The sequence below is a fragment of the Momordica charantia genome, assembly GCF_013281855.1.
Source record: "Momordica charantia cultivar OHB3-1 chromosome 7 unlocalized genomic scaffold, Mcharantia_2.0 BLBB01000007.1, whole genome shotgun sequence".
Lineage (NCBI taxonomy): Eukaryota > Viridiplantae > Streptophyta > Magnoliopsida > Cucurbitales > Cucurbitaceae > Momordica > Momordica charantia.
This window is the reverse complement of record NW_028275165.1, coordinates 13,130,401-13,157,063: the sequence shown is the minus strand read 5'-3', so window position 1 is coordinate 13,157,063 and position 26,663 is coordinate 13,130,401. Positions and strand designations below refer to the sequence as shown.

The following is a 26,663-nucleotide window of genomic DNA, read 5'->3' as shown; positions in this document are numbered from 1 at the left end:
TTGGGCCTGGAGTTCTATTATCATGCATATCAAATATGTTGCTGCCTAACTTTTGTTTTTGTGAATCTTCAAGTGAATGTGCAATTCTCCTCTCAATTTTCAGCATGGCATGTCTTGGATTTACCATCTTTGGGTAGGTTCTTGTTCTTTTCTCATGTCGATGACGATATTTAGGAATATGCATGAGTTTTGTTTTCTACTACTTAGACCAAGCTATGACTCATTTGCCACGTTGTTTTAAGATAAGTTCATTTCTGCTTCTTTAGTTTTAACCTTTAAACTTTTTAGATCTTTTAAGAGGATCCTTGTCCTTTAGTGGTAAAAAATTTTTACGCACCACCAAATTTTTCACACTTAAAACCAGTGAGGACATTGTCTCCTTCAAGTTTGGGGGAGTAGCGTAAGCAAGCCTAATAGATTGCAGTGAGCCAAAAAAATAAGAGATGTAAGAAAAAGTGTGGAAAACAAGAAAAAGTGGCAAAAGAAAAAAAGGAAAAAGTGATAGAAAATTTTGCAAAGAAAAGCAAAATGAAAATAAGAGTGGAAAGACAAAAGCGTGAAAGGAGAAAATATGTGGCAAGAGAGCTTAATGAGAGAAAAGAGTAAGGAAGCTTGCCTTAACTCAGTTCCCACTCTATTTGCGAAAAGAGTCTCACTTAGGGATACTCGTAATTTTATGGTAGCAACTTTGATCTAATTTGACTTTGTGCAACTCACTAATCGACAAACTCGGATTGGTTGCCAGCCTAGAGAATCCCTTGAGTGACTGTCCTATTTTTAAGTCATTTTTGTGCTAGAAAATTTTCATTAAAGGGAGTGTGCATAGTCTCTACTGGATTTGAAAAAGTTTTTTGAGTTAGACAATAGAAGATTTTGAAACGCTTTTATCTTTTAAACAAAGGTGGCTTTATGATGATTGTGCTTTAGAAAAGTAGTAGGAATTAAAGCTTTGACGTTCCTCCTGAGACACCATATGAGCAAATTACTCGGCTCTGCTTGATATTTGGTTTATTCTTCAATTTTGCATGCTTATTATTGATTTGATAATTGTTGTTTTTGCTTGAGGACAAGCAAAATATTAAGTTTGGGGGTGTGATAAGACTTGATTAAAGGCTAAAAATAGTAGTTTTACATGCTTAGTTGGGAGTTAATTATGATGAAAAATGTATGTTCAAGCATATAATTTAGGGAAAATGTGCATAATTTGTGATTAGGGACTTTGGAATTTAGTTATAGCTAAATGAAGGCTAATTTGTGTAAATATGCTTATTTTGTAAGGAAAAGTGAAGATTGATGATCAAAATGCAGGCACATTGTAGGACCAGAATTTCCAGCTTACTAGAGGAATGCACCAGCCAAATTGCTTTGAAAGTTCCAACTTCACAATACTTCAGCCACATTCGATGCCTAGATTGTCAAAACGGAAATGACAACTTTTGACCAAGTAATTGGTCCAAGATTTGTTATTAGTTCCTAAAATCTCTACAACCTCATTTGGTTCCAACCTCCCATGCATTTCTCAACATCTTGTTATCTCCATGGCCTATAAAAGGAGCTCCCAAGCATCACTTCAAGACATCTCATTTTTTCCATGCTTTGCTTTTTCTTTCTAATTCTTGTCAACTTTAGCTTCTAAGTTTCAATTCCAGTTTTTAAGTTTTGTTCTTCCTTTATTGTTTTGTTCATTTTATTTCAATTCTATTTCTTCTAAGTTTGTACTTTCCTTTCCATTTTAATGAAAATGCATCACTTCGCTACCTTCTCTTGTTTTGTCGTTTATTTTACTTCCATGAGTAGCTAAATTGTTTCTTCAACCCTCCTACGAATGATTTAGTTCTTTTCACTATAAATTACATCTATCAATGAGCATGGCGTATTACGCTCTCTTTGCTTATCTTGATTGATACAATTTATCTAGTTGATTTTTCTTGTCGGCCACTTGTTTAAATCACACTAGTTTGAATTTAATTCTAAGAAGGTTAGAGTTAAACGAATCTCATCAAGGTAAAATGGGAAGTTAGTTAGAAATAAGAACTAAAACAAGATCTTAGACATAGGCTCTCTTACCCGTTAAACGTAAGTTGACACTTGATTTATTTAGGATTCTAGAGTTGCATAGACATATGTAAACACTAGTTTAAGCTTCTAAACAAACCAAAAGCGGTATGGAATAGGAGTTGAACCAGTTTGCATAAATTGAGTTTAATTACGGGCACATTTGGTAGGTATAATTCATCATTTTAGAACTAAACAGAAGTAGGGGGTTCGCCTTTTAAATTCTATTATTTCTGTGTGTAATTCGTGTTCCCAACAATTCCACCAATTTTTATTCCTAAACTCGATTGCTCATTCAAGTAGTTTACAAAATCAATTTTAAAAGAAAACTAGTCCCTGTGGAGACGAACTTGGAATATTTCCAGATTATTACTTGTGACAGTGTGCACTTGCACTTACCCTCTAGCTATTAAGCAGAGGCGCAACAAGGATCCCCAAAAACACTGAAGGATGGGTAGGACTTCCGCAAGGGCCTCGAAAAGAGGTAAAGAAAATAATATCAAAACCAATCGGAGGAGTATTTTAGAGTCGATTGAATGAGAATTGGAGACGAATCAAAGTAGCTTGCTTGCTAAGCCGATAGGCTCAGAGCATAATGATGGATCGTGCAAAGTTAATCATGTGCCTGTCGTGTGACCCGTTGGTCCTAAGCAATATCATTTGCAAGGTGACCCACTTATAAGTTAAATTATTTCAGGTTTAAATTATAACATTTAAAATTTAGGCATAAAAAATTTTAGAGGGAGAAAAAAATTTATTAGAGAGAAATAGTTAGAAGAAAAAAAAAAGTTGAGCATTAGAAGAAGAAATGAGATTAAAAACAAAGACATATTTTTAAAAACTACTTTTTTTATTTTTGAAATTTACTTAGAAATTCAAAAACCTTTAAAAAACATAAAATAGAAAATTAAATTGGTTAGCAAATAAATAGTTTTTCAAAAAGCAAAAACAGAAACGAAATAGTTATCAAACGACCACTTAAAATATGAAATTTTAAATTCAGAATAATTTAGTCTCTATAATTTAAATTTTGTAAAAATTTAGTCCTTACTATGAAAAATCTCATCAAAACTAAATGTCGATTTTAATTATATACTTTCTTCATCAATTTGTCAATCTACATATATAAGAAACTCTATTAAATCTTAACAATATTTTTTTATGACAAATTAAGACTAAATCATTAAACTACTAGGTAAATTGTTACATATGAAAGTTAAGGGACTGAATTGATACTGATTTGAAAGTACAATGACTAAATTGTTACAAACTTAAATTTAGGAACTAAATTGTTACTTTAGTGATAGTATATGGACAATGAGTATTTTTTAACCTATAAATTACAAGCTTTGTCCCATACTTTTTAAGGTTGTGTCTAATAGATCTTTGAATTTGTAATTTTGTATCTTCCGGATGTATTAGACATTTTATTTAAATTGTGAACTAGTTATAGACAAAATTGAAAATTCAAGGTCTCACTAGTTATACGACTTTCTAGAACTGCTTCTATAATGCTACGGAGGAAGGAGCGAGCTGTTTATACCACTTCCTGGTGGAGCTCTGCATCGTGATAGAGAAAGTCATATACTTCATCGCATTTGGGTAGACGTGAAAATCCATAATAGGCTCGTAGATCTAAGCATGATCTACTAAGTCAGGAGATCCATCATACTTGTCAAAGCTCAAGAGCTTACCTATGGAAGGGATTGTGGCATCCATGACCTCTTGGGTGAAAGGTGGCTTCCTCGGGCTCATTGTTATATGATGAAGGCTTGGCCTTGAACCTCCTTGATGTAACTCTGAAACTTGCCCTTCCACTCCTTGAGCTGCAGGCAACCGTTATTGATCGACTCAAATTGGGCAAGACGATCTGACTTCCCAGTAGTTGGACCTCAGTTGCGATTCAGGGTCTTTATTAGGTCTTCGTCTTTTTTTTTTTTGAAGATCTAGCTGAAAGGAACAAGTGAAGATCCCCTTAAGCTCAAAGTTTGTCGTTCCCTCCAAGCACCAACTTAGAGACTTGCAGATTCGACGTCTTTCTCTTAAGTAGCTCATGTACCTTTCCCTTCCCTTTCTTGGGGTCATGCATGATCTCAAGTTCCAATGGGTCAAGAAGGGATACTCCAACAGTTTGCAAGGCTTAAGTCAATCGCCTCCATTCGTACTTGCATCTGAGCAAACTGGGCTTGTAAGTCTGCTACCGACAGCTCCTCAGCTGGCATGAATCGTGTCTTGTTGGAATCCGTCCTAGTTTTAGGCTTTCTCCTTGTTAGAGGCTTCCGTTCAGGAGCTTGCACCTCCTTTGATGGGTTAGGAGGTGGATTTCGGTCTTCCACCTCACGGTTACTTGAACCTTGAGAATCGTTTGCCATCACTATCTTGGTATAGCTCTAACTTGTCAGACATTTCCCGCAACGACGCCGAATGTTTTTGCCGAATTTTGCAAAGTGATATCCGAGTTAGCTGACCGAGCATGCTGAGCAAAGCAAGCTAAACATGAAGACCTACAAGCAAAGAATAAGCACTTTGACACTTAAGTCAATTCAAGATTTGAATCTCTAGATCGGTTTTAGACATAATTACATACCTGATTGAGGTGGAGTTATGATTTATTTATAGGGGTTAGATAGAATCTTTCTGTTGCAATAATTATGGTAATGATTATGTCACCAATCTCAGCAACTGTTTATTTTGAAATTGAAGTTGTTTCCCTGCTCTCAAGCATTCGTGGAAGCTTCCAGACTCTCATATCGGGTGAGGCCAACTGAGGACCTTTTACCTTTGGTTAAGTTCCTAAGTCATGGGTGGCGAGCTCTGCAGGTTTGGAGTAAACCTCGGCTCTCGGTCAACGTGACATGTGATTTTTCCTCCAACCAAATTGAAATTTTAAAGGTAAAATTGAGTAACCTAGGGATAAGAATTTAATTTAATTTTTCCTTTTATATTTTAGAGTAAATTTATTTAGAGCGTATATAATTTTAGAAAAACAAAAACAAAAACTCATAAACACAATAAAAAATAACTATTTTTTATTTTTAAACTATTTCAACCAGGCAATTGTGTGAAGTTAATTTTTAGGGGTCGTTTGGTTAGAGGTTTCAAAAAGGTAGCCTCGGATTAAGTTGTATGGGAATAAGATGTCTGCAAATTAAATATATCTGCGTTTGATTGTATATATGCTTGGGATTAAGATGTCTGGAATTAAAATAATTGAAAATAATAACTAATCAAATTTAATTAAAAAATAAATAATATAAATTAAATTATTAATTATTAATTATTTTATATTAACATTCTAAATTTTAAATTTTAGTTATATTGCCAATTGAGTACAATGATCAATTTAATAATTAACTAAAATTCAATATATATACATACATACACGTTTAGCAAAACAATATCATTGTATAAATGTCAAAACGAACATAGCTCAGTGGTAATTGGCATAACCTTCAACTAAGAAGTTGGCATAAAAGAAGAAAATTGATAAAAATAAATCACAAATCAAGGGGGATCAATTTTAGAGGAGAGAAAGTGAGAGTTTTTAAAGGGACGGAGGGTTATCAAAAAACCACCCATTTTGGAAGGATAAAAAACTCTGACCGAAACCACCCAAACGGAACCTTAAGTTAAAAATAAAGATTAATATTTAATTAATACTTTTAAAAAAAATTGTAAAATAAATAAGTTAAAAATAAAGATTAATATTTAATTAATACTTTTTAAAAAAAATTGTAAAATAAATATGAGATGAGAATTTTTTTAGTTCGAATTTCAATTCCCAACTTGTGACTCCTCAGCCCCAAGTTAAGTTCCCGAACTAAAGAATGAGGCAAGTTAAGTTTCCCGAACTTAAGAATGAGACATCAATATTAGTATTCTGACTTTAATATTAGGTCATTTCAAAAGGTCACGGTTTGATTTCACACGCTATAATCCATATACAAATCTTATCATTCTAGTCTCATTCACTTTCTAACATTTTAAATTTACACGTTGAATATTAAACATCGTCTTAGACACGATCTCTTACACTTAATCAAGAATCGACACAACTTTAACACTCTCGTAGTTCAAAAATATTATTAAAAATACAAATGAGCAAACAAAGAATAGATATGAGAAATAACGATGAATTTCCATTTGAAAAGGCAAAATACAGAGACCATTTATGTGTATTATAAAGACCAATGCCAAGAAATTCCACAAGATTGTAAAAGTGAAGGGTATTATTATTAAATAAACAAAATCATTCACCAACTATAAATATCCACGAGTAATGAAATAGTAATAATGGGTTTAAATATTTACCCATACATTATAATTTTAATTAATATTCTGAAAGGAAAAGAACAATTTTTAAAGCATACATAACAAATAATTAAAGTTGATTTGATAAAATTAAATCATTTTACTTAACATAAAATTATCTAAAAAAAATTGTCTCTTCAAGATATGATTTTAAACTCGTCTCAGTGACATGAAATTAATAAATTTCTCTTATAATATTTTCGTAATACTTATTAAATCAACAACTTTTTATACTTACCCGTGTACTATCGAGTCAAGTGAATTCAATAATAAATTCATGTCGACAGTCTAGCCTTCACATCCTACTCCTTTCAAATCCACCCAAAAGAGAATCTAAAATTTCTTAATCGTAAATATATTTTTTAATAACCGAACCACCCCAACAAAATAATTAAAATTGAACTATGTGACGCTTGAATAGATCAGAGGAGGGGTACATGGAGCATGGACAATAAATACTTAAAAATTTGATAGTTACTAGCTATACTAATAATGTGAGTTTTCCTTCTCGGTGGTTCAAATGATAAGAACTCTAAAGTCAAACGTAAAGACTAAAATTCGGAACATTAGTTGGATCGCAAAAAGAAACCAAATAAAATAAGGAAGCACAAAGTCACACCCATGTCAAACCTGGCGTAATAATTCCTCAAGACCCCAATTACACAATTAACCCCAAAAAAAAAAAAAACATAATAAACCAATGGAATATGCTTTTTCCTTTAGTTATTTTAATTTGTTCCCCAAAACGGCGCGCTTGGTCACGCGAAGCATATGCTCTCTAATATTCTTGGGTTGTTATAAAATCTTCCCCACGCCACGCCGCTCTTCGTCTTCCTCCAAAAGAAAATGAAGTTCGGGAAGCGGCTGAAGCAGCAGATGGACGACACATTGCCCCATTGGCGCGACAAATTCGTCTCCTACAAGCAACTCAAGAAGCTGCTGCGCCTCGAATCTGGCTCCGACGCCGCTTTCGTCTCCCTCTTGGACTCCGACATCGATAAATTCAATTCCTTCTTCATTGAGCAGGAGGAGGATTTCGTCATTCGCCATCGAGTAAACTCTCTCTTCTCCTTCCTTCTCCTTCTCCTTCTTGTTCTTGTTTGTCATTTTTTTTCTCCGATACGTTAGGGTTTTTGTTTCTGTCTTTTCAATTGATTTAGATTTTTAGTCGCTTTGATTAGGGATTGAACCTAATCAAGGGGCGTTCATCGTGTAATGCCCTGCATCTTGCCTCTGCGATCACCCCGCCTTTTGCTTCTGCAATAACAACCCTACCCTTGATATATTGTAATGTTAAAATTAAATGGGGATAAAATGATCATAACAGTAAAAGAAAGAAACGTTTCACATGGACTAAAATAGATAAAAAAAAAAAATTAAAAAAAGTTTGATTTGGATTTGGATTTCAATTACATAATCTTGGTAAACTTTTATACTTTCCACTGTACTTTGAAAGTAAATTTTTTTTATATTATTTATGTATTTTTTTTCCCTTAAAAAACATGAATTTTTTAAAGCTTAAAATAAATAATAAATATAAAAATTATTTTTAGGTTTCAAAGAAAAAAAAAAGAAATATTTACTAAATGTAATTTTTTAATGAAAAATAAGAAAAATTGATTCAAGCATGTTTTTTATTTTTCTTTCTTAGAAAATAAAATAGCAAAAATATTAATAAAATAAGTTCTAACTTTTCTTTTTTTTCTAGTCAACTCAAATTTATATGACTCGTCAACCAACTTAATTTTAACTCAGAGCGGTTGGATATCTCTTATCCTCACCCGCTTGTGACCTAACATTGGAGAATTTTTCCTTTTATCATTTAATATAAACTATATGCATTGATGGGTCCTACATAAATTCTACCCATAATTCTTTCTAGTAAATTGTACATACTAATAAAATACTTTAAATAATTGGACTTTTTTTTTTAAATAAATTAACTTTTTTTTTAGTAAAATATAAAAATAACTTTGACACATTATAAATATAAAGATAAGTTTCAAAAGTGTGTGCGCACATATAATCTATTTATTTTATAAGTATTAATATTATTGAAAAAATAATATTATTATTATTATTTCGTACGACAAATAAGGGCCTCTGTAAATAGTAGAGGACAGGGAATGAATGAGTTCAAACTATGGTGGCCACCTACCTAGGATTTATATTAGTCGATGCTCATACTGCTATTGTGGGGATTTTTAGTCGTTTCCGGTCAAATTGGAGATTCCCCGACCCGACGGGTTGGTCGCGCGAGTTTTTTTTTTTTTTTTTTTTTTTTGCCATACCTAAGTTGTAATTATTTTGTTTTCATTCGTAATATTAACTTTTCAAAAAAAAAAATTGTCGAATATTTTTTTTTTGATCTCCTTGTGTCCCAAACGAACACCTAGTAGTCTTCCAAAAAAACATCTAACAAAATCTTGAAACAAAAAAATGATTTAAACTAAATGTAACTAAAAAAGTCTAACAATCTGTTTAAAAAATACTGACAAAATAAAACAAACCATTTTAAACAGAAATCTATTTAATTAATCAACCATTTAAAATTAAAACTAAATCTAACTTCAAAAAATAGATGAAAATTAAATATATATATTTTAAATTTAATTCATCTCGGAATTAAATAGTGCATTCATTAAATTTATGTTTCTACGAAATATATTTATTGAGTATAAGTTTAATTGTTCCTTAAAAAAAAAATCCAAGCAAATAGTTTAAATGAACAAAACACTTATTACTATTCTCAAATTTGAGAGTTTGATTCTCAATTGTAGAACTAAAAATAAGTATAAATTTAATTTTAGCAGTCATTTAACTCATAGATAATTCAATTCAGAAATATATTTAATTTTCATCTAATATTTTTTAGTTAGATTTAGTTTAAAGTTTAATTAGGTAAATTGATTTTGTTTTCCCTATCCATTTTGTTTTAAGATTTTGTCAGTTAGATATTATATAGTTTAATTTATTCTATTTTTTTTAAATGAAAATTTTGGAAGTGTAGAGACACAGAAGATTTAAAATAATAATAATAATAATTACAATGTCGCTGCATGTTGTCTCAACATACAACGTGGCTATTTACAGAAGTAGACTAGGTCGTCTACAAAGCATTATTTTTAAAATAAATTTGAACGATAGAATATTTACAAAAAGAAAAATCAGTTTAAGTGGATATTACATAAACTATTGTGTAATAAATAGATTATTTAGTTTATATTTTATTTTGGTCCCCAAATTTTTCATGATTTATCTGTTCAAACTTTCAAATATCATGTTTTAGTCCTTCACGTCATTCTGTTCATTTACCTACATAGTACAAAAGAAACCAAACATAACAGGTAACAATTTAAGGACCAAATTATGATTTAAAATTTAGGTTAAATAATAAGTTTAGCCCCGGAATTTTTAAATTTGTTTCTAGTTAGTCTTTGAACTTTAAAAAATACCAATATGCTCGTAAATTTTGATTGGTGTGTCTAATAGTCTTTGAACTATTTACATTTTTTGCAATCCACAGATTCATTAGACACAAAATTGAAAGTTAAAAAATGTACTAAATACTTATTCGATACACGAACCCGAAAGTCTAGGGACTAAACTTATAATTTTACGTGAATTTAACTGATTTAGTCGAAATCATAGATGATGAAATGAGAATGTGAGTCTGAATTTGGGAATTTGGATTTATGCAGGAATTGAGACAGAGAATTTTGAAGAGTTGGGGTTGTGATGGAAATGCAAGAGAAGATCATAAAGAAGAAATGGGAAAAATTAGAGAAGATATTGTGAATTTGCATGGTGAAATGGTTCTCCTACTCAACTACAGCAATGTCAACTACACAGGTATATAATTTTTTAATATAATAAAAAACCAGTTTAAATTCAAATATAATGGTTTTAGTAACAAATAAGATTTATTTCTTAGAAAGTTAAGAATAACAATATTTGTGAATTTTTTTTTCAAAGATAATGAAATAAAGAGACATAATTAAGGTTTAAAATACAGGGATAATTTTATTTTATTTGACCTCGTTTATAGTTTTTGAAGTTTAGTGAAAGTTTTAAAATGTTTTTAACCATAAAGAATGAGGAAAAAAAAGGCATTAATACTAAAAATAGTTGATTTATCGAAAATAAAAACATTAAGCCTTTCTGTTTATAGATTTTTTTTCTTTTTTGTCTTGTAATCTATATCTGAAATCGTAGCTATATGTATACACATAAATTTTGATATTAGACTAAATTTTAAAAAGATTATTTTAGATATTACCAATTAAGCTTAATTTTAAAAATAAAAAGTAAAACAAAATCATTATTAAGGAGGACAAAAAGTTGCCAAATAACAGGATTGTGTAGGGCCCGTCTGATAAATTTGTTGTTTTTTTTAATTCTAAAATTTATGCTTATCTAATAACATTTTCCTTTGTTTTTTAATCTATTTTCAAAAACGTTTTTTAAGTCATAGTCTAAATTTGAAAAATTAAAAAGAAAAATCAAATACCCTGTATTTTTTAATCTTTAAAATTCAAAAGCATTTTTAAAATGTATAAATAAAAAAATTAGACAATGTATATATATTGGCAAAATTAATCTTTACAATCTCAATCTTTAGAAATAAGAAATAAAACCGTAACCAAACGAGATAATACCACACTAGTATTTTGTTTCGAAAGAATGTTTCACTTCACGATGAATCTGAGCTATTTATAAAAGGAGAAAACTTCCATCTTCGTGTTGATGTGGCCTAATAACATATAAAAAAGTGTTGATTTTTTTTTCTTTTTTTTTTTAGTTACTTATCAACTATCTCATTTTTTTCTCTTCCTCTTTTTCTCTTTTTTTGTTATATCTCATTTGTCACATTTTTCTCTCTTCTACGATGCTTCACCTTCATTCTTTTTTTATTTCTTACTCTATTTTTTTAATTCAAATTTACAATTTTTTTCTCAAATCTATCATCTATTTTACTATACTTTTCAATACCACATATTTATGTTTAAAAAATAATATATTTTGTTTCATTGTTATAAAAAAAATTTCTTATGTGTTTTCTTCTTGCAACAAACAAAAGTTGGTATTTTTTTACCAATCGAAAGGTGGTAGAAAGTTGAACTAAAATAAAAAATTTATCTTTTCGTTTTATCTTTTTTCTCATGTTTTTTAAATAAAAAAGATACATTAAATTTAAAAGGAATAAGAAAAGACAAATGAACAAGAGAGGTACATGTGATTTTGTGAAATGGACATAAAAAAACTTCAAAAGTATTGGGCCATGTACATGTTCAAGAGGACGGTGCTCGAGCGAAGTTTTTTTCCTTTATAAAAAGCAAAGCATGCACTAAATATCTTGAAAATTTGCAAGACAACGGTAGCATGGATATTATTACTACTCATCATTAGCTACATCAATATTATTCAATAATGATATAGGGTCAACAAGTATTAGACAATTGCTATCAAATTACAATTTCAATTTTCAATTTGTATCTAACAAGATTTAACTTGAGTTTTCAATTTTGTGTCTAATAGGTCCATGACTTTTTTTTTTTTTTGCACTATTTGATAATATTAGGAACAATTAGATGATTGATGAGTTTATTAGAGACACGTTTAAGTTAATTAATAGACACAAAAAACCCACTTGATAACGTTATTGTTTCTTGTTTCTTATCTTTCATTTCTCGTTTCATCTTTTTTCACTTCAGTAAGTAAAACTATAGTTGGGTTGCTAATTATTGTTTCTTGATCTTTCTTTTATATGAAATTTAAAATTTTAAAATTTTTATGTTATATTTATTTTTTGATGTTTTTTTTTAATTATAAAATGATATTCTTATCTATGTTTAGAAAAAATTAGAAAAAAAAAAAAACAGAAACAAGAAATTTGATTTTGTTGTTTCCCGATCGTTTATGTTTTCAAAAAATTAGAAACGTACCAAACATGCTCTTAGAGACTTATTTGACACAATCTTGAAAAGTTTAGGACCAATTATTTAGTTTTAAAAAAAGTAATTTTGAAGGGAATTCACAGCAAATGAGAGTAGATATTACGAAAATGGGCATACTTTTTTGTAGGATTGGGGAAAATTCTAAAGAAATACGACAAGAGAAGAGGGGGATTACTACGCTCACCATTCATGGAAAAGATCCTCCAACAGCCATTCTACACAACAGAGCTGCTCTCAAAGATGATCAAAGAGTGCGAAAGCAGCATAGACTCAGTTTTCCCTGCAAAAGAAGCCAACATTTTACAACAATTGGGCCAAAGGCCAAAGCCGAAGCCAATGGAAGGAATAATATTCAGAAACACAGTTTCAGCTCTGCTCGGTATGGAGGAGATCAGAAGAGGAAGCTCCACTTACAGCCATTTCTCTCTTCCTCCCCTCAACTTGCCTGAATCTGACCTCTTCCACTCCTTTCACTTTCAGCTCGCCTCTCCCATCCCAATTCTCTAGATCATTTTTCAACATATTCACACACTTTTTCCAGGTCTGTTTTCTGTTTCGGGGAGTTTTGTTGGTTATGTTACGCAGTTGAAATAATATATACATATACATACATGGAGACCACATAAGGAGCTCTTCCTCATTCAGTCAGATTATTCAGTAAGATATGGTATGGTTTGACCCTATGTTTGAACTTCTAAGGTCATCTCTCTCATCTTGTTATTTACAACTACAGTCACGTCGGCTTGGATTGACTGGAAAAGGGCCGACTCGAAAAAGGCGAGACTTTGAGCACAACAAAAATTAGTGTTTCACCTTCATCTTGCTCAGGACAACCTTAAATTTTTATAAGATACATTGCACAGATTGATTGGGTGATAATAAGCTATAGTCTCGGGTTTTTGCCCTCTCGGATTGAAGTGGGAGGCACAAATGCCACCACAATCCTCTTCAATACTTGTCATGCATCCTCCTCTAGACTTTCAAGTCTGTCGTTGTTCGAGTCCATCAAGAAGTGGACTCTTTTATCATGTTACATTGACCAGCAATTCTTCGAAAATCATCTAAATTTAACTGTGATGGAAAAGAAAATGGTCATATATATCCCAGAAAGGATGATCAAGACTAGGATTAAAGCAAAGATATGATGAAACAACAGGAAGTTATTTTATATATATGTAAAACTACAAGGAGTGCTTTCTGGCCCGGCCAAAATACTTCTCCCTCATTATCATCATGGTTAGGATAGATATAAGAGTGTTCTCTTAAAAACCAAAAGCACTTGTAGAGTATTTTCAGTTGGAAGTGTTTATAACCGATTAAAGTGAGTTGTTAATAAGCACTTTTTAGTAAAGGACTTTTTGATAGAACCAGAACAACTCACAATATATTGAAATATAAAAGATATAGAAACTAAAATAGCTACCAAGTAATTCGAGGTACTTGGACCCTCCCCTCTTTTGAGTATTCTTACTCAAGCCTAAACCATACTACTAATTGCCTACCTTCACCCTTACCCCCTCACCTTATTTATAACCAGAACTCCCTAACCCAATTACTAATAACCCTTAATACCCTAACAATATCCCCCATCTATTCTAATAGCAATCCTATCATTTTGTTTAAGATAAACTCAAACGTACAACATTCTAGGATGTCTATATACCTTAATTATTGAGCTTAGATTGGTAACTCATGTTTTTCTTTTTTTTTTTTGGATATCCGTGAGTGTCTGGCCCAGCTTACACGCACCTTGACTAATCTCACGAGACAACCGCCTAACCCTACAACCTTTGGTAACTCAAGTTTTTATTTAATGTTTCTCCAACCAAATAGAGTTAGTTGACAAGAAATTTTCCAATTTAGACCTTTCAGCCACCACTACCATAATGTCAAAACAGCCATCAGAAAGATAATTGAAAAGTCTTGTTTCTGTTTCAAAACATAGAAGATGGATCAACTTCTTAAAAGAATGAAAAAGTGTTTTTTTGTATATTTCATACCAACCATGAAATAGCAGTTTCTTAACCCCAAAAAAAGAAAAAGCGAAAAGTTTTAAACAAATCAACTAAACATAGTCTATCATGTCATATCTTGTCTGTATTGTAAAGTAAATGAAGGACTAGGAACATTATTAAAACATCGATTAACGTGAATGTTTGATGGTATCATTAGAACTTTCAGAACTTAAATGACTAAATCGAAAACATATACCTTATCCACCATAACTCTTTGAAGATTATGACTTTATCAGAAATAATAGGTTCCGACGATGAAAGAAGAGCATGAAAAGAAGCAACTAACCTTCCCATCTCCATCACTGTCGAAGCAATCAATCATATCCTTTAATTCTTGGTCTGACCAAGTAAAATCATGAGCTGCTGCTACTCTTTTCATGTCACTAACAGAGATGCTCCCTTTCCATAACTCTATTATAGACACATTTACCAGGTCAGTAGAAAACAGTGCTATAAGATAATTCAGGCAATGAAAAATAAAATAATTTAATTTGAAGTGACTAATTATCAAGTATTAAGGGTGAAGCAAACTTTAGAAATTGCATGAAGCTATATTAGGCTAAATTATAAAAAATACCCGACATTTGTCATTTTTTGCAAAAATACCCCTATCATTTCAAAAATTTCAATCCTACCCTTAGCCTTTAATAAACGATTAAAAATAGCTTTTGAGCAAACATCCGTTAATATTTTGAACAAAAAGTTAATGTGAGAGAATCTAGAATAATGTGGCAATTAGCGTCCCAATTTTGCCCTAAATCTTATGTCTCTATTGTCAACAAAATTTGCTTTCTCAATTGTCTATCCAATTTTGCCCTAATCCCCTTAAAAATGATAGCTTCTTCTACATTTCCTTCTTTCCAGATTTACTTAAGGTGAGCTTCTACGTCAATTGCCACGTTCCAAATTTTGTCGCATCAACTTTCCATTCAAAATATTAATGGATGGATGTTTGCTCAAAGAGTATTTTTGAAACATTTATAAAAGGTTAAGGATAGTATTGAAACTTTTGAAAGGATAGAAGTATTTTAGAAACAAAGTGCAAAGTTCAAAGGTATTTCTAGTAATTTGGCCTTTTATTAACTATGCTCAGTATCGTTATAATATATTTGAAAAACTATAAAAAAATTACCATCAAAATAATAGAAGTTCACGATAAGTTCATCCTCATTCATTTGCATCCGGCTAGTGAACTGCAGAGCATATGAAAGACAAAGCATTAAGAGAATAGAAATATGAAGGAATGAGGGATCAGCAAGGCTACAAGACGTTATGAGTAAACAAGCTACCGATCCCTTTCGCTTCATTCCTCCTGTTATTTTCTGAGTCTTCACATTTTTCCTTTTAACATTTTCAATAGCACCTTGCACCTGTGCATCAGAATTAACACCAGAATCTCGTAGTGAAAGTTCGATCGCCTGCTTGGGAGGTCGTGATATAGTTAGCTCTTTTGTGCTGTCTTGTACGTCAAAGTATTGATGGGATATTTAGAATCTACCTGTCGTAAGGCATTATCATCATCTTCATCATCTAAATTATTTGATTTCTCGACAGAAGTTTTCCTCTTTGCTTTTGAACCTTTATTCTTACTCTGAAATAAGTTTAAAAGACTTTTCAGACAACGACACCAAGGAGATCGAGTTAAAACAAATGAAATTCATAGAGTAAAATACATGTAGAATATATGTTTCCTCTTCAATATACTTCGGGCAGGATTGAAATTCCCTAGGCACGAAACACACAAGAATACAAGAATATAAAATTTCGTTTTTCTCTAAATTTTAGGAAGTGAAACGAAGACTTGTGCTCTTGTTCCATACCACCAATTTCAACTTCCAGAAATATGTGTTTGGACTCCATGAAAGACAATATATAAATGTTTTGACTACAAGTAGTCCACCTTCTTCTAGTGTCCTCAATATATGGCCATTTAAGTAGAATAGGGTCTTGTTCGGGAATGGAGCTAGAGAAACAAAACAACAGCTTTCTAACAAAAACATTATTTTTTTTTTCTTAACTAGAAAATTTTCATCAATAAGAAAAGAGTTGGCAAAAAAAGAGAGAGATGAGCTATTTCCCAAGCTTAAGGTCTATAAACCACAAGAAACTATTTTGTAATTATAGCCTACACATGATAGTTAGGAATTGGAACGCTGCCATTGTTTAGTTTTTGAGGGGAGGGTCTCCTTGACCCTCTGCCCTTGGTTGTCTCCCTTTTTTATAGTTAATGAATTCTTTGTTTCTTATAATAAAAAAAAATGGAATTACAAGAACAATTCCCAATTGAGTTTAATTTATAAAATGAGTAACACACGTTTCTACCTATGGAAGAGTCCAGTAAGAAACATTCAAGCTCATAACATCCCACTGATCTATCCATTCTCTAAAGAAATCTTCAAAAGTGGTACCGTTTCCCTTCAGGAAAGATACAAAAGGATAGCTTTACACCCATTAAGCCACAAAATAGACCTGTGGTTCCCAGCATTAGGCCTACAAATACCTGAAAGGTTGCCTCCATTGTATTCTTAGGGTATGCCTAATTCACCGGCTTCTTTCATCGGTGGAATCAGCCCCCCAGCTGGCGATCGCTGAGTCACTTAATGAAGTCCTCCGTTTCTTTCGGGGGTGCTGACCCGCAGCGAGGCAGAGATGTAATGTGCCAAATAAATGATTCCAACACTTATAGGCTAACTCAGATTGTAAAGCTAAATGCTTAACATCTTCAACATACTCTTCACAATTGACATGAAAAAGAGGTGCAAGGACCAAGGCATTGCATTCCTCTGTTGTAAGACGATGCCTGGACACTTCAACTGTTTAGGAAATTTTTTCCTCTCAATGAACTCACCTGCATCTCCCACAATTACCTGTGAGGAATCTGAAGGAGACAGATTGCAAGGACTTGACAGCATGTAGGTCTGAACTCTCCAGCACCCGTCTTTTCTGGTCATTTTTCTCAATAGGTAAATGAAATAGATAGTCAACAAGACTAGCCCACTCCACCATTTCTCGGTCTCGGAGCAGTCTTCAAGAAAAAAAGTTCAGATAACTTGTTCCCAATTCCATCAACTCAAAATAAAATATTGCTTACTATATGCAATGGCATATAAGTCATAACCTAGGAAATTTCCTTGCGAGAACTCCATGCTTGTTCCCTCATTTCTTTTGACCGGTTGGAACTTAGAACTACTTAAATCACACCATCTCTATTGATAGGAAACATTTCTCCATTGAGGTTGATGGAAGATATTAACGAAGTCGAGAAAGGATTACAAATTTACAAAATATGGATGAGAAAATGCTTTTTCCTTCACTCTCCAATAGGGACACGTTTCCTGGTTACTTGACTGTTTCAAGCTACAAAATGGCTCTCCTCTTACCCAATTCAGAGAACATAAGGGCAATGACTAGGCTATAGGTTGAAAAGCTTCCAAACAAGAGGGATTACTTGGCCAAAATCACCAAGCTGGATGCAAATGGGGTAAAAGCAGAATCTTGGTTCCATTTGGAGAAAACAAGAAGGGCCAATCATTCCTGTACATGATCCCCCCCCCCCCCCCCCCCCCCACTGGATCATGAAACTCCTTTATTCTGATTCAATGATTTTGAGATAATGTGATGCGGAATTGTTCCTTAAATTCCTTCCAAACAACAAAGCAATTATCAGGAGCTGGCTACCGTCAAAAAATTTGAACAATAAGAAAAAAAGAAACTTTTCTATTTATCATCTAAATACAACAATATATAAGCTTTTTGCAAAAATATAAAGTGGTTTAACTACCTTTTACAACGAATGTAATAATGATTAACAGAACACCTAGCGAGCTATCTTAACAGCCGAAGCAAGACTTCTTTGTTACAATCAGGCTGGCGGGATGTGTAACAACACACCAAAAAGCTTGGAAATAGAACACAATAGCCCATGGAAGACTCCCAAAAACCTAAATCTACTGCCCATGAACCCATAAAACCCTCCTATCTTTCTTCATCAACTCCCCCCACCCCCCATACCTTTCCAACTTCAACCACACACCCTTCCCCAAAAATCTCCTCCAAACTCTTTCTCTGTTCCAAAGCTTCTGAAACAATTTCCTCTCTACATCAATAGGTTTCCCCACTATGTCTGAAGGAAGAAAGACATCCTAAACTCTTTTGTCAAGACATTCAATATTTCCACTACGCTAAGATGAAACATGGAAACTAACTATGCATCCATGAAAAAGATTTCTTTATCACATTTGTCCCTCGTTCCTTTCCAATCATAATGAGAAAGATAGCAATTATCACTACTAACACTCACACAAGAACTAATCTGAAAACCTGAAATTCTCATCCATTTTGTTTCTTGAAATTTGGTTTCCCCTCTCACTAATAAGTTCCGAAGGCTTATTATTTTGGTAGAAGGTGACCTTGTACCCATTTTTGCCCTTCTTCCTAGTTGGTGTTTCGACAGCAAGGTAAAGATATTATTCGAATAGAAAAGCTTTGTCTGTGGCTGGAACCTCAGAGGAAAATCAAAGATTTTATAGTCTAATGCAATGAAAGCTATAGTGTGTGGAATTCAGAAAGAAAGAAATCAGAGAATTTAGTAAGGGAAAATCAGATTGTGGGTTGAGACTTTTTATCTAGCTAAATTTGCTAGTTCTTCATAGTGTTATTTGCCAAGTAATTTTTCTTATTATGCCTCCTCATAATAAATGGCGTTGGACTAACTTTATCTATATATTTGATGGATATTACAAATATAGAAACCGAAGAACAGTAAAACATTCGCACATTCTTTGAGTAAGCATCGCAATTGTAAATCATCAGTTAACCACCAACCCAGAAACATTGCAGGATCAATAATGGTGCAGCTACCACCAAATTATATAATTTAACAATCCTCAAATATATATGAAAAATAGTAGAAGGCACCCAATATCGGAAAATGGAGAGAATACCTTCATTCCACCAGATGCAGAAACTTTCCCACTTCCAAAATCTTCATCTCCTTCCTCCAAGCCATCAATTCCATCTCCATCTTCAGCACTCGAAGAATCCTCGCCGGGCTTATAATCTTCATCGGCATCATTATCCTCACCCAGTTTCCGCTTCCCCTTCTTATCAATGGTCCTCGAATTCTTAGCCGAACCCACAAGTGTTTTCGCCAAGTTAGCCAATCCAAGGGCCTCCATTCTCTTCTTGTTCTCGGCGATCCTAGAAAGCCTCTGTTTCTCATACTCCGACACGACATTGACATCTTTGCCATTTATGGAACGCCCTCGCTCCTCCGAATCCGAACTCCGGGAGTCCGGAGTTTCCCCGCGCTCGGAATCAGTGAGGTCGCGATCGGACATTGTGGATCGGTAGAGGACATTGGGGTTTGGCGTTGTTTGTAACTTGTAAGCAGGTAAAAAGCAATTAAGGATGAAGCTTGACTGGCGCTGGCCAGGCCGAGTAGGAGTGAGCAAATAACTTCAGAAAACCGATCCGACCGATCAAATCCCAAAATCAAATGTTTGGTCCTTCGGTTTTTAAGACCAAACCGATCGACCATTTATGTTTAATTTATAAAAAAAGAAATTTAAATAAGGGGCAGATCACATTCCAAGTGGCAGCAGCTGTGGAAATTTTCTTTTTATTTTTTATTTTTTTCAATCCTATCCTCTCATCTCTCACTTCGCCCAACCCCATTCTCCCTCCTTTTCTTCTTCATTCTTCTTCCAGATTGCCGATTTTCCATCCTTTTGTTTTCTTCTTTGCTTCGTACGGAGCTACCATAACTCTGTAGCACCAGAATCCTCCATTAAAATCTAAGATTGTTCTAAAATCGATGAAATCGACCAATCGAACTGACTAGTCAGCCAATCAGTATAAAGATGGCATGGCATACAAGTCGATTTCCATGGTGGGAAACTGACTAGGTTGGTTTTTGGCATTGGGATTGACAAAAAACGACCTCGACCGACCGATGCTCACTACTACTAGGCGAGGAGAAACCTTTAGGAAAATTGAAATTTATGACCCAAAAAGTCTTTAATTTTGCTCAAATGATCTACCATTTGAAAACTTTTTTTTCTAATTTAAAATAACTTTTTCTAACATGATAGCTCACATGAAAGGATGATATTACTCTTGTTTATTAGGGTTTAGGGTTTAGAACATGCTCGGCTTTGGCCAAATCACAATAAACTATTGCTTCTTCCTTGCCCGAGTTCTTCAACCTCCTTGTCTGGGTTTATTTTTCATTTAATGCAACCATAAAACTAATATACTACATTTACCAACCTATGAAATATTTTATTTTCAACCTTAATTTATACTTAGATTTCAGAGAACAAATCACACACCTTCCACGTCGTGTTTAAAAATTAAGCCAATTCACAATTTCATTGTTTAGCTACCAAGATCGTTCAAGTGTAACGTTCATTTTGAAGGTTGAATTCATTTTCAACAAGTTTGAACGAGGTAGATTATCCAATTTTATTGTTTCACAAATCAAGTTATGTTTTTGGATATTAGTTTTATTTTTCAATTTTTATGATGAAGTGATGATAGAGTTATGTTTTTGTAATTTTTGGTTGAAACTCGGGCAGGGATTACAACAACCACGGTCAAGATTCTTAAGAACTATAAGAAACTTGGGCGAGATTGTTGAACTCCCATCCTGGGTTTTTATAACTATAGGATAAAGTTCGTCATAGTCCTCGCTCGAGTTTATCAATAAAAACTCGAGCATGTTTTGCGGATTCCTTGCCTCTATTTCATTTTTTATTTCTAGGTTTAATAGGTTTTCCTTTATTATTCATGCAGAATGCCTCGCCTGTTTGTCATTTACGATGGTCAATTGAATGATGCACAAACTCTTTACCAAGGCAGAGTTATGTGAGGTTTAGATGTAGACGAAAGCATAACATTTGGTTACTTCTTAAATGCGATGTTTAGGCTTACTCAAATAGATCCTGAACAATTCAACCTTGTCATACAATGTATATATAAATTTGATTTCCAGTACTAAGTACCCAATTATTTTATTTCTAATGATACTATCCTTAAATTTTTCTTGATTGGCCTTCATCACCACTCTCAAGTGCCATGTTATATATTGTCATACCAAAGAAAAGGCACAGTAGTGGTAGAAACTCATAGAATATACTCTTCTATCCACAAACCCAAACATTCCCTTCATTTTCATATTACCTAAGACAAAATGTTCCTTCTTTTGTCTCATCTATTCCTATTCATTTCCATTCTAGGGTGTTCCTCCTCCAACCTTTGTCCCATCAATAACCTCGTTGACTAACAATATCGTCCCATGCAACTTAGTCGATGATGGACTACACTATTATGGTGAATGGGATGAGGCTAAGGATGAGGATGATGATGAGTATGAGGTTAAGGTTGAGGATGATGATGAGGCTGGGTACGGTGGGGCTAAGTACGAAGATGTTGATTATGAAGATGCTTATTATGAAGACATGAAGAGGCTGATGATGAGGTGGAGTCTGTTTGTGAAGGTGTTCCATCATCTACACTTGTAATTGAAGGCATTCAATAAGTAGAAGTGCACCATGTTCAATTGTTAATACTTCATGCTCAAAATATGTTACTAGGACAGGTGATGAGCTTGATTCGGTGGATGACATTACAATCAATAGTACTTTTCGATCTAAGGTACAATTGTGCTTCAAATTATCAGTGTTGATTATGAGGCTGAAATTTGAATTTCGTGTTAAGAATCTACCAAGAAATTGTTAACTATCGGATGTACTGAGGAGGGATGCAAATGGAGCCTTCATGCACGAAAGATTCAAGGTTCTGATATATTTCTCATCTCTAGGTATTTGGATGTTCACAGTTGCAGCCATGAGATACTAAACCATGACCACTATCAACCTTCGAGTGGTGGGTCAATTAATAAAGTCGAATGTTTGGAATTCTCTACCTCAATGGATAAGAGATGACGTATAAGCACACACGGTCACAGGGAAAAGATATTCCAAATTCGTATTATCAGGAACTTTTGATTCAAAACGAAATCAATGAAATGTTTCAAACTGCAATTGGGATTATTGGTAAAAATAGTTGATGAAGTCGTAATTTAGTTTATAAAATATCAATATATTGAATAAAAACAACCACTATGCTTCCTACCTTAGTTTTAGACAAAGTAATACAACGGTGAGAAAAGCGTCAGGCACTACTTGACAACTTACTAGAAACTGAGTTCTACTCTTATGAAGAACCGCTTTTGGTTGTTTTAGAGCCTAGGGTAACCTACTATTTTATGTCTATGCTTGATTACAATCTTAGAAAATCATTACCAACTCACCTACTTTTATGGGTCAAAGGACCTATGTCTAGGATCATGTTTTATGTGCTTATGTCTAAATCACATCTCATATTAACTCTCAACTAATTTACCTAACCTGATAAGCGCCAAGATTGTTCGAATTTACAAAGCCAGAGGTTCTTCTAGGATCCTTGCAAACATTCACAAAAGTGACTAACTTACCGGATGATTCCAACCAAGAGTAGGGTTAGAAGGATAAATCACTCTTAGATCACACGCCTAGAGTCTATGATGGTCATTCCTAGATCCTAAGATGACTCATTCCAGAATTAGTTTGATCAAGACTAATCCAATGAATTATTTTAACATCAAACCTAAAGCAAGATTTGAAATAGACAACACCAAATGTGTTGAGGAACAAAAGTTCTTGATTTCAATATGTCAAATCTACCATAACAAGGTGATTACAAGTCTTTAGATAGGACAAATGATCATTCAACAAAGAATACCAAAAATCTTTCAAAATCCTACTTAATGCAAATTGAAGAAAATTAGACATGCAAATTAAAACTTGATTGCACATCAATCTAGACGTTTAAATGCATAACAGAAAACGTAGAATGACTTTAATTGTCTTAAAAATCACATGTAGAAGGTGTTTCACATTTGGATTAGGTTTGACAAGCTTTGACTTCACAAACTCCCAAGAGGTGCAATCTGCCAAGACACCTGTTCACAATTCTGCACACTTTTTTTATCCTCCGTGTCATCTCTCAAAATAGACAATTTTTTTTTGTGTCATCTTTGCTCCATTCTCTTATTGACTCATTGAAGTAACATTATAAAGAATTTTGGCCACAACAATCTTTGTCTCCTTGTGTGCATTGGCTAGCCTTTGAAGATGTAATATGAAAGCCTCTTGAATCTTCTTTGCTTTGCTCTTATAATTGATCCCTTGGGTACATTCAATGGATCAGTGGTTGGATTTGCATCATCCCCCTTTCTTTAAAAGGATTTGTCCCCAAATCAAGGTCTTCATTTCCTACATCAAAATGAGTCAAATAAGCCACATTAAAGTAGAACTTACATTGTACTCACCTCGAAGATCTATTTTGTATGTATTGTCATTGATCCATTCAAGCACTTGAAGGGAACCATCTCCTCTTAGTTGAAGTTTTGATTTCCTCTGATCTGGAAACCTTACATTTCGTAGATGAACCCAAACCCAATCACTTTGCTTAAAAATGACTTTCCTTCTCCATTGGTTCTTGCGAGTGACTAGCTTTTCATTCTTCTTCTCAATTCGTTCTTTGATTTCTTTGTGTAATGTTTTGACGTATTCAGCTTTAAACAATGCTGCATCACTCATAAACATATTAGATGACAAAGGTGATAAATTTAAAGGAGTTATAGGATTAAAGCCATAAACAACCCCAAAGGGTGAACAATGAGTGGTGTTATGTATGGCTCTATTATATGCAAACTCCACAAAAGGTAGAATCTCTTCCCAAGACTTAAGATGTTTAGAATTGATTGACCTAAGCAAGACCCCTAATGTTCTATTAGCCACCTCAGTTTGACTATCGATTTGTGGGTGACAGGTTGTAGAAAACAAAAGCTTGGTACCCAATGTACCCCATAAAACTTTCCAAAAATGACTTAAAAATTTAGCATCCCAGTCACTAACAATGGATTTAGGAATGTCATTTAGTCTAACCACTTCCCTAAATAAAATATTAGCTATATTAGTAGCATCATCCGTTTTGTTACATGGAATGAAATGTGCCATCTTACTGAACTTATCAACCACCACAAAAATGCTATCATGATGTCTTCTAGTTTTTGGTAACCCCAAAACAAAATCCATGCTAATGTCAACCCACGGTTCACTAGAAACTTCTAAAGGTGTGTAAAGACCATGTGGTTGTGCCTTAGACTTAGCCTCCTTACATTTGAAACATTGTTTGCACACTTTGTTCTCATCCTTCCTCATTTTTAACCAATAAAAGTGTTCACACAGCATGTTATATGTTTTAAATTCTCCAAAATGTCCCATAAGTCCTTCGCCATGAGTGTCCTTTACAAGTAACTCCCGAATGGAACACTTAGGAATACAAATCTTACATTTCCTAAAAAGTATACCATCAAACACAAGATAATCATGTATATTTTTTTCCTCCAAACAATGCACATACACATCATAAAATTTAGATTTCTCAACTTTGTACAACTCAATCATATGCTTAAAACCAAGAATTTTTGCACTAAGTGAAGAAAATAGGGCATACCTTCTTGATAATGCATCGGCCACCACATTGTCCTTACTGTTTTTTTTGTAATGAATGACATAAGGAAATGTCTCGATGAACTTCACCCATTTAGCATGCCTCCAATTTAACTTTGTTTGGCTTTTGAGGTGCTTCAAACTTCCATGATCTGTATGGATAACAAACTCTTTTGGCCATAAGTAATGTTGCCAAACTTGTAAAGCCGTTACAAGTGCATTGGGTTCCTTGTCATAAGTTGCGTAATTAAGCTGTGCTCCATTTAGCTTCTCACTAAATAACATGATCGACCTTTTTTCTTGCATCAAAACAACTCTTATACCTATTCCACATGCATCACATTCAATCTCAAAAGATTTGTCAAAGTTAGGCTAAAACAATACAAGGTGCATTGGTCAATTTATCTTTCTATTCATTTAATGCATTTTCTTGATTTTCTTTCCACTCAAATTTAGCATGCTTCTTAACAAGTTCATTTATGGTGAGGCTATGCTACTGAAATCTTTAATAAACCTGCTATAAAAACTAGCCAAACCATAAAAGAACCTTACCTCGATTGCATTGCTGGGTGTTGGCCACTCTCGAATAGCCTTTACTTTTTTCTCATCAACTTTCACTACATCCTTTCCAACAATGAACCCTAAGAAGTTGACTTGGTCTTGACAAAAACTATACTTTTTGAAGTTGGTATAAAACTTTTCTTCTCTAAGTTTTAGTAAAATTTTCTTGGCGTGCAAAATATAATCATTCAAGCTTTTTGAGTAAACAAGAACATCATCAAGGTATACAACAACAAATTTTCCAATGTATTATCTCAAAACATGATTCATTAGCCTCGTAAAAGTACTTGGTGCATTAGTAAGACCAAAGGGCATAACAAGCCACTCATACAACCCAAACTCTATTTTGAAAGCTATTTTCTACTCATCTCCCACATGCATTCGAATTTGATGGTAATTACTTTTAAAATCTATTTTTGAAACATATTAGCACCATGTAATTTATCTAACATGTCATCCAATCTAGGAATAGGATGTCGATACTTTACCGTGATCTTATTGATGGCTCCACAATCAACACACATCCTCCATGTGCCATCTTTCTTGAGCACCAAAATTACCGAAACCGAGCAAGAACTCATACTTTCTCTAACATAACCTTTCTCCACAAGTTCTTCCACTTGCCTTTGAATCTCCTTGGTTTCGGTGGGATTGGTCCTATAGGCAACCATATTTGGGAGAGTTGCACCGAGTATGAAGTCGATTTGATGTTCAATCCCTCTAAGAGGAGGTAAACCCATAGGTGCATCTTCATGGGGAAAGATTGTCATTAAATTCCTACAAAAGAGACTTAAAAGCACTTGGCAAAACATCATGAGATTTTGGTTCAATTACTAAACACATAGCTTTGCACATAAGCACAAAATGTGGCTCTTGGGTTAACAACACATTTCTCATTTCACTCTTTCTTACAATCAAACTCACATTTTTTCTTTTCAACTCATCTTTTTTTTTTCTTCTTGGTAATTTTCACTATCATTTTGCCTTTCACTATTCTTTTTTTTTTTCACTAGTCCACTTTTGCTCTCTTCTCTCCTCTCTTTTTCTTCAAATTCTTTTATTTTCTTCTCTAATTTCAAGTGGTCACAATGTACTTCGAATGGAGACAATGAAAGTAAAGTAAGTTTCGTTTCGTTCAAAGTAACACTATACTTGTTTAACAACCCATCATATGTGACCTTTCTATCATATTGCCAAGGTTGGCC

General features: G+C 33.3%; 2 protein-coding genes across 3 annotated transcripts; one reads left to right on the top strand and one right to left on the bottom strand.

Annotated features, from left to right (window-relative positions):
• Positions 1-7,119: 7,119 nt before the first annotated feature.
• Positions 7,120-13,006, top strand: LOC148210402 (SPX domain-containing protein 3-like). The gene is made up of 3 exons (XM_088126612.1): positions 7,120-7,419; positions 10,068-10,218; positions 12,451-13,006. Exons 1-3 carry the CDS (start codon positions 7,213-7,215, stop codon positions 12,828-12,830), a joined length of 738 nt encoding a protein of 245 aa, XP_087982738.1. The 5' UTR covers positions 7,120-7,212; the 3' UTR covers positions 12,831-13,006.
• Positions 12,346-19,747, bottom strand: LOC111025692 (uncharacterized). 2 transcript variants are annotated; one of them, XM_022303588.2, is made up of 6 exons: positions 19,282-19,747; positions 15,837-15,929; positions 15,628-15,756; positions 15,471-15,531; positions 14,625-14,749; positions 12,346-12,603 (listed from the first exon to the last, which is right to left on the bottom strand). In XM_022303588.2, the coding sequence occupies exons 1-6, from the start codon at positions 19,675-19,677 to the stop codon at positions 12,568-12,570; spliced, it is 840 nt and encodes a 279-aa protein (XP_022159280.1). In that variant the 5' UTR covers positions 19,678-19,747; the 3' UTR covers positions 12,346-12,567. The 2 variants fall into 2 exon arrangements, with proteins under 2 accessions (XP_022159280.1, XP_022159279.1); XM_022303587.2 differs by lacking the exon at positions 12,346-12,603 and adding an exon at positions 12,938-13,394 and having other exon boundaries at positions 19,282-19,744.
• Positions 19,748-26,663: the final 6,916 nt, after the last annotated feature.

Excerpts from the sequence above, each read along its gene's own strand:
- LOC148210402 (XM_088126612.1), top strand. The coding sequence starts at position 7,213 with ATGAAGTTCGGGAAGCGGCTGAAGCAGCAGATGGACGACACATTGCCC. Across the intron at positions 7,420-10,067 it reads ATTTCGTCATTCGCCATCGA|GAATTGAGACAGAGAATTTT; the intron begins GTAAACTCTCTC and ends GGATTTATGCAG. Across the intron at positions 10,219-12,450 it reads CAGCAATGTCAACTACACAG|GATTGGGGAAAATTCTAAAG; the intron begins GTATATAATTTT and ends ACTTTTTTGTAG.
- LOC111025692 (XM_022303587.2), bottom strand. The coding sequence starts at position 19,677 with ATGTCCGATCGCGACCTCACTGATTCCGAGCGCGGGGAAACTCCGGAC. Across the intron at positions 15,757-15,836 it reads ATGATAATGCCTTACGACAG|GCGATCGAACTTTCACTACG; the intron begins GTAGATTCTAAA and ends CCTCCCAAGCAG. Across the intron at positions 15,532-15,627 it reads GAATGAAGCGAAAGGGATCG|TTCACTAGCCGGATGCAAAT; the intron begins GTAGCTTGTTTA and ends TATGCTCTGCAG.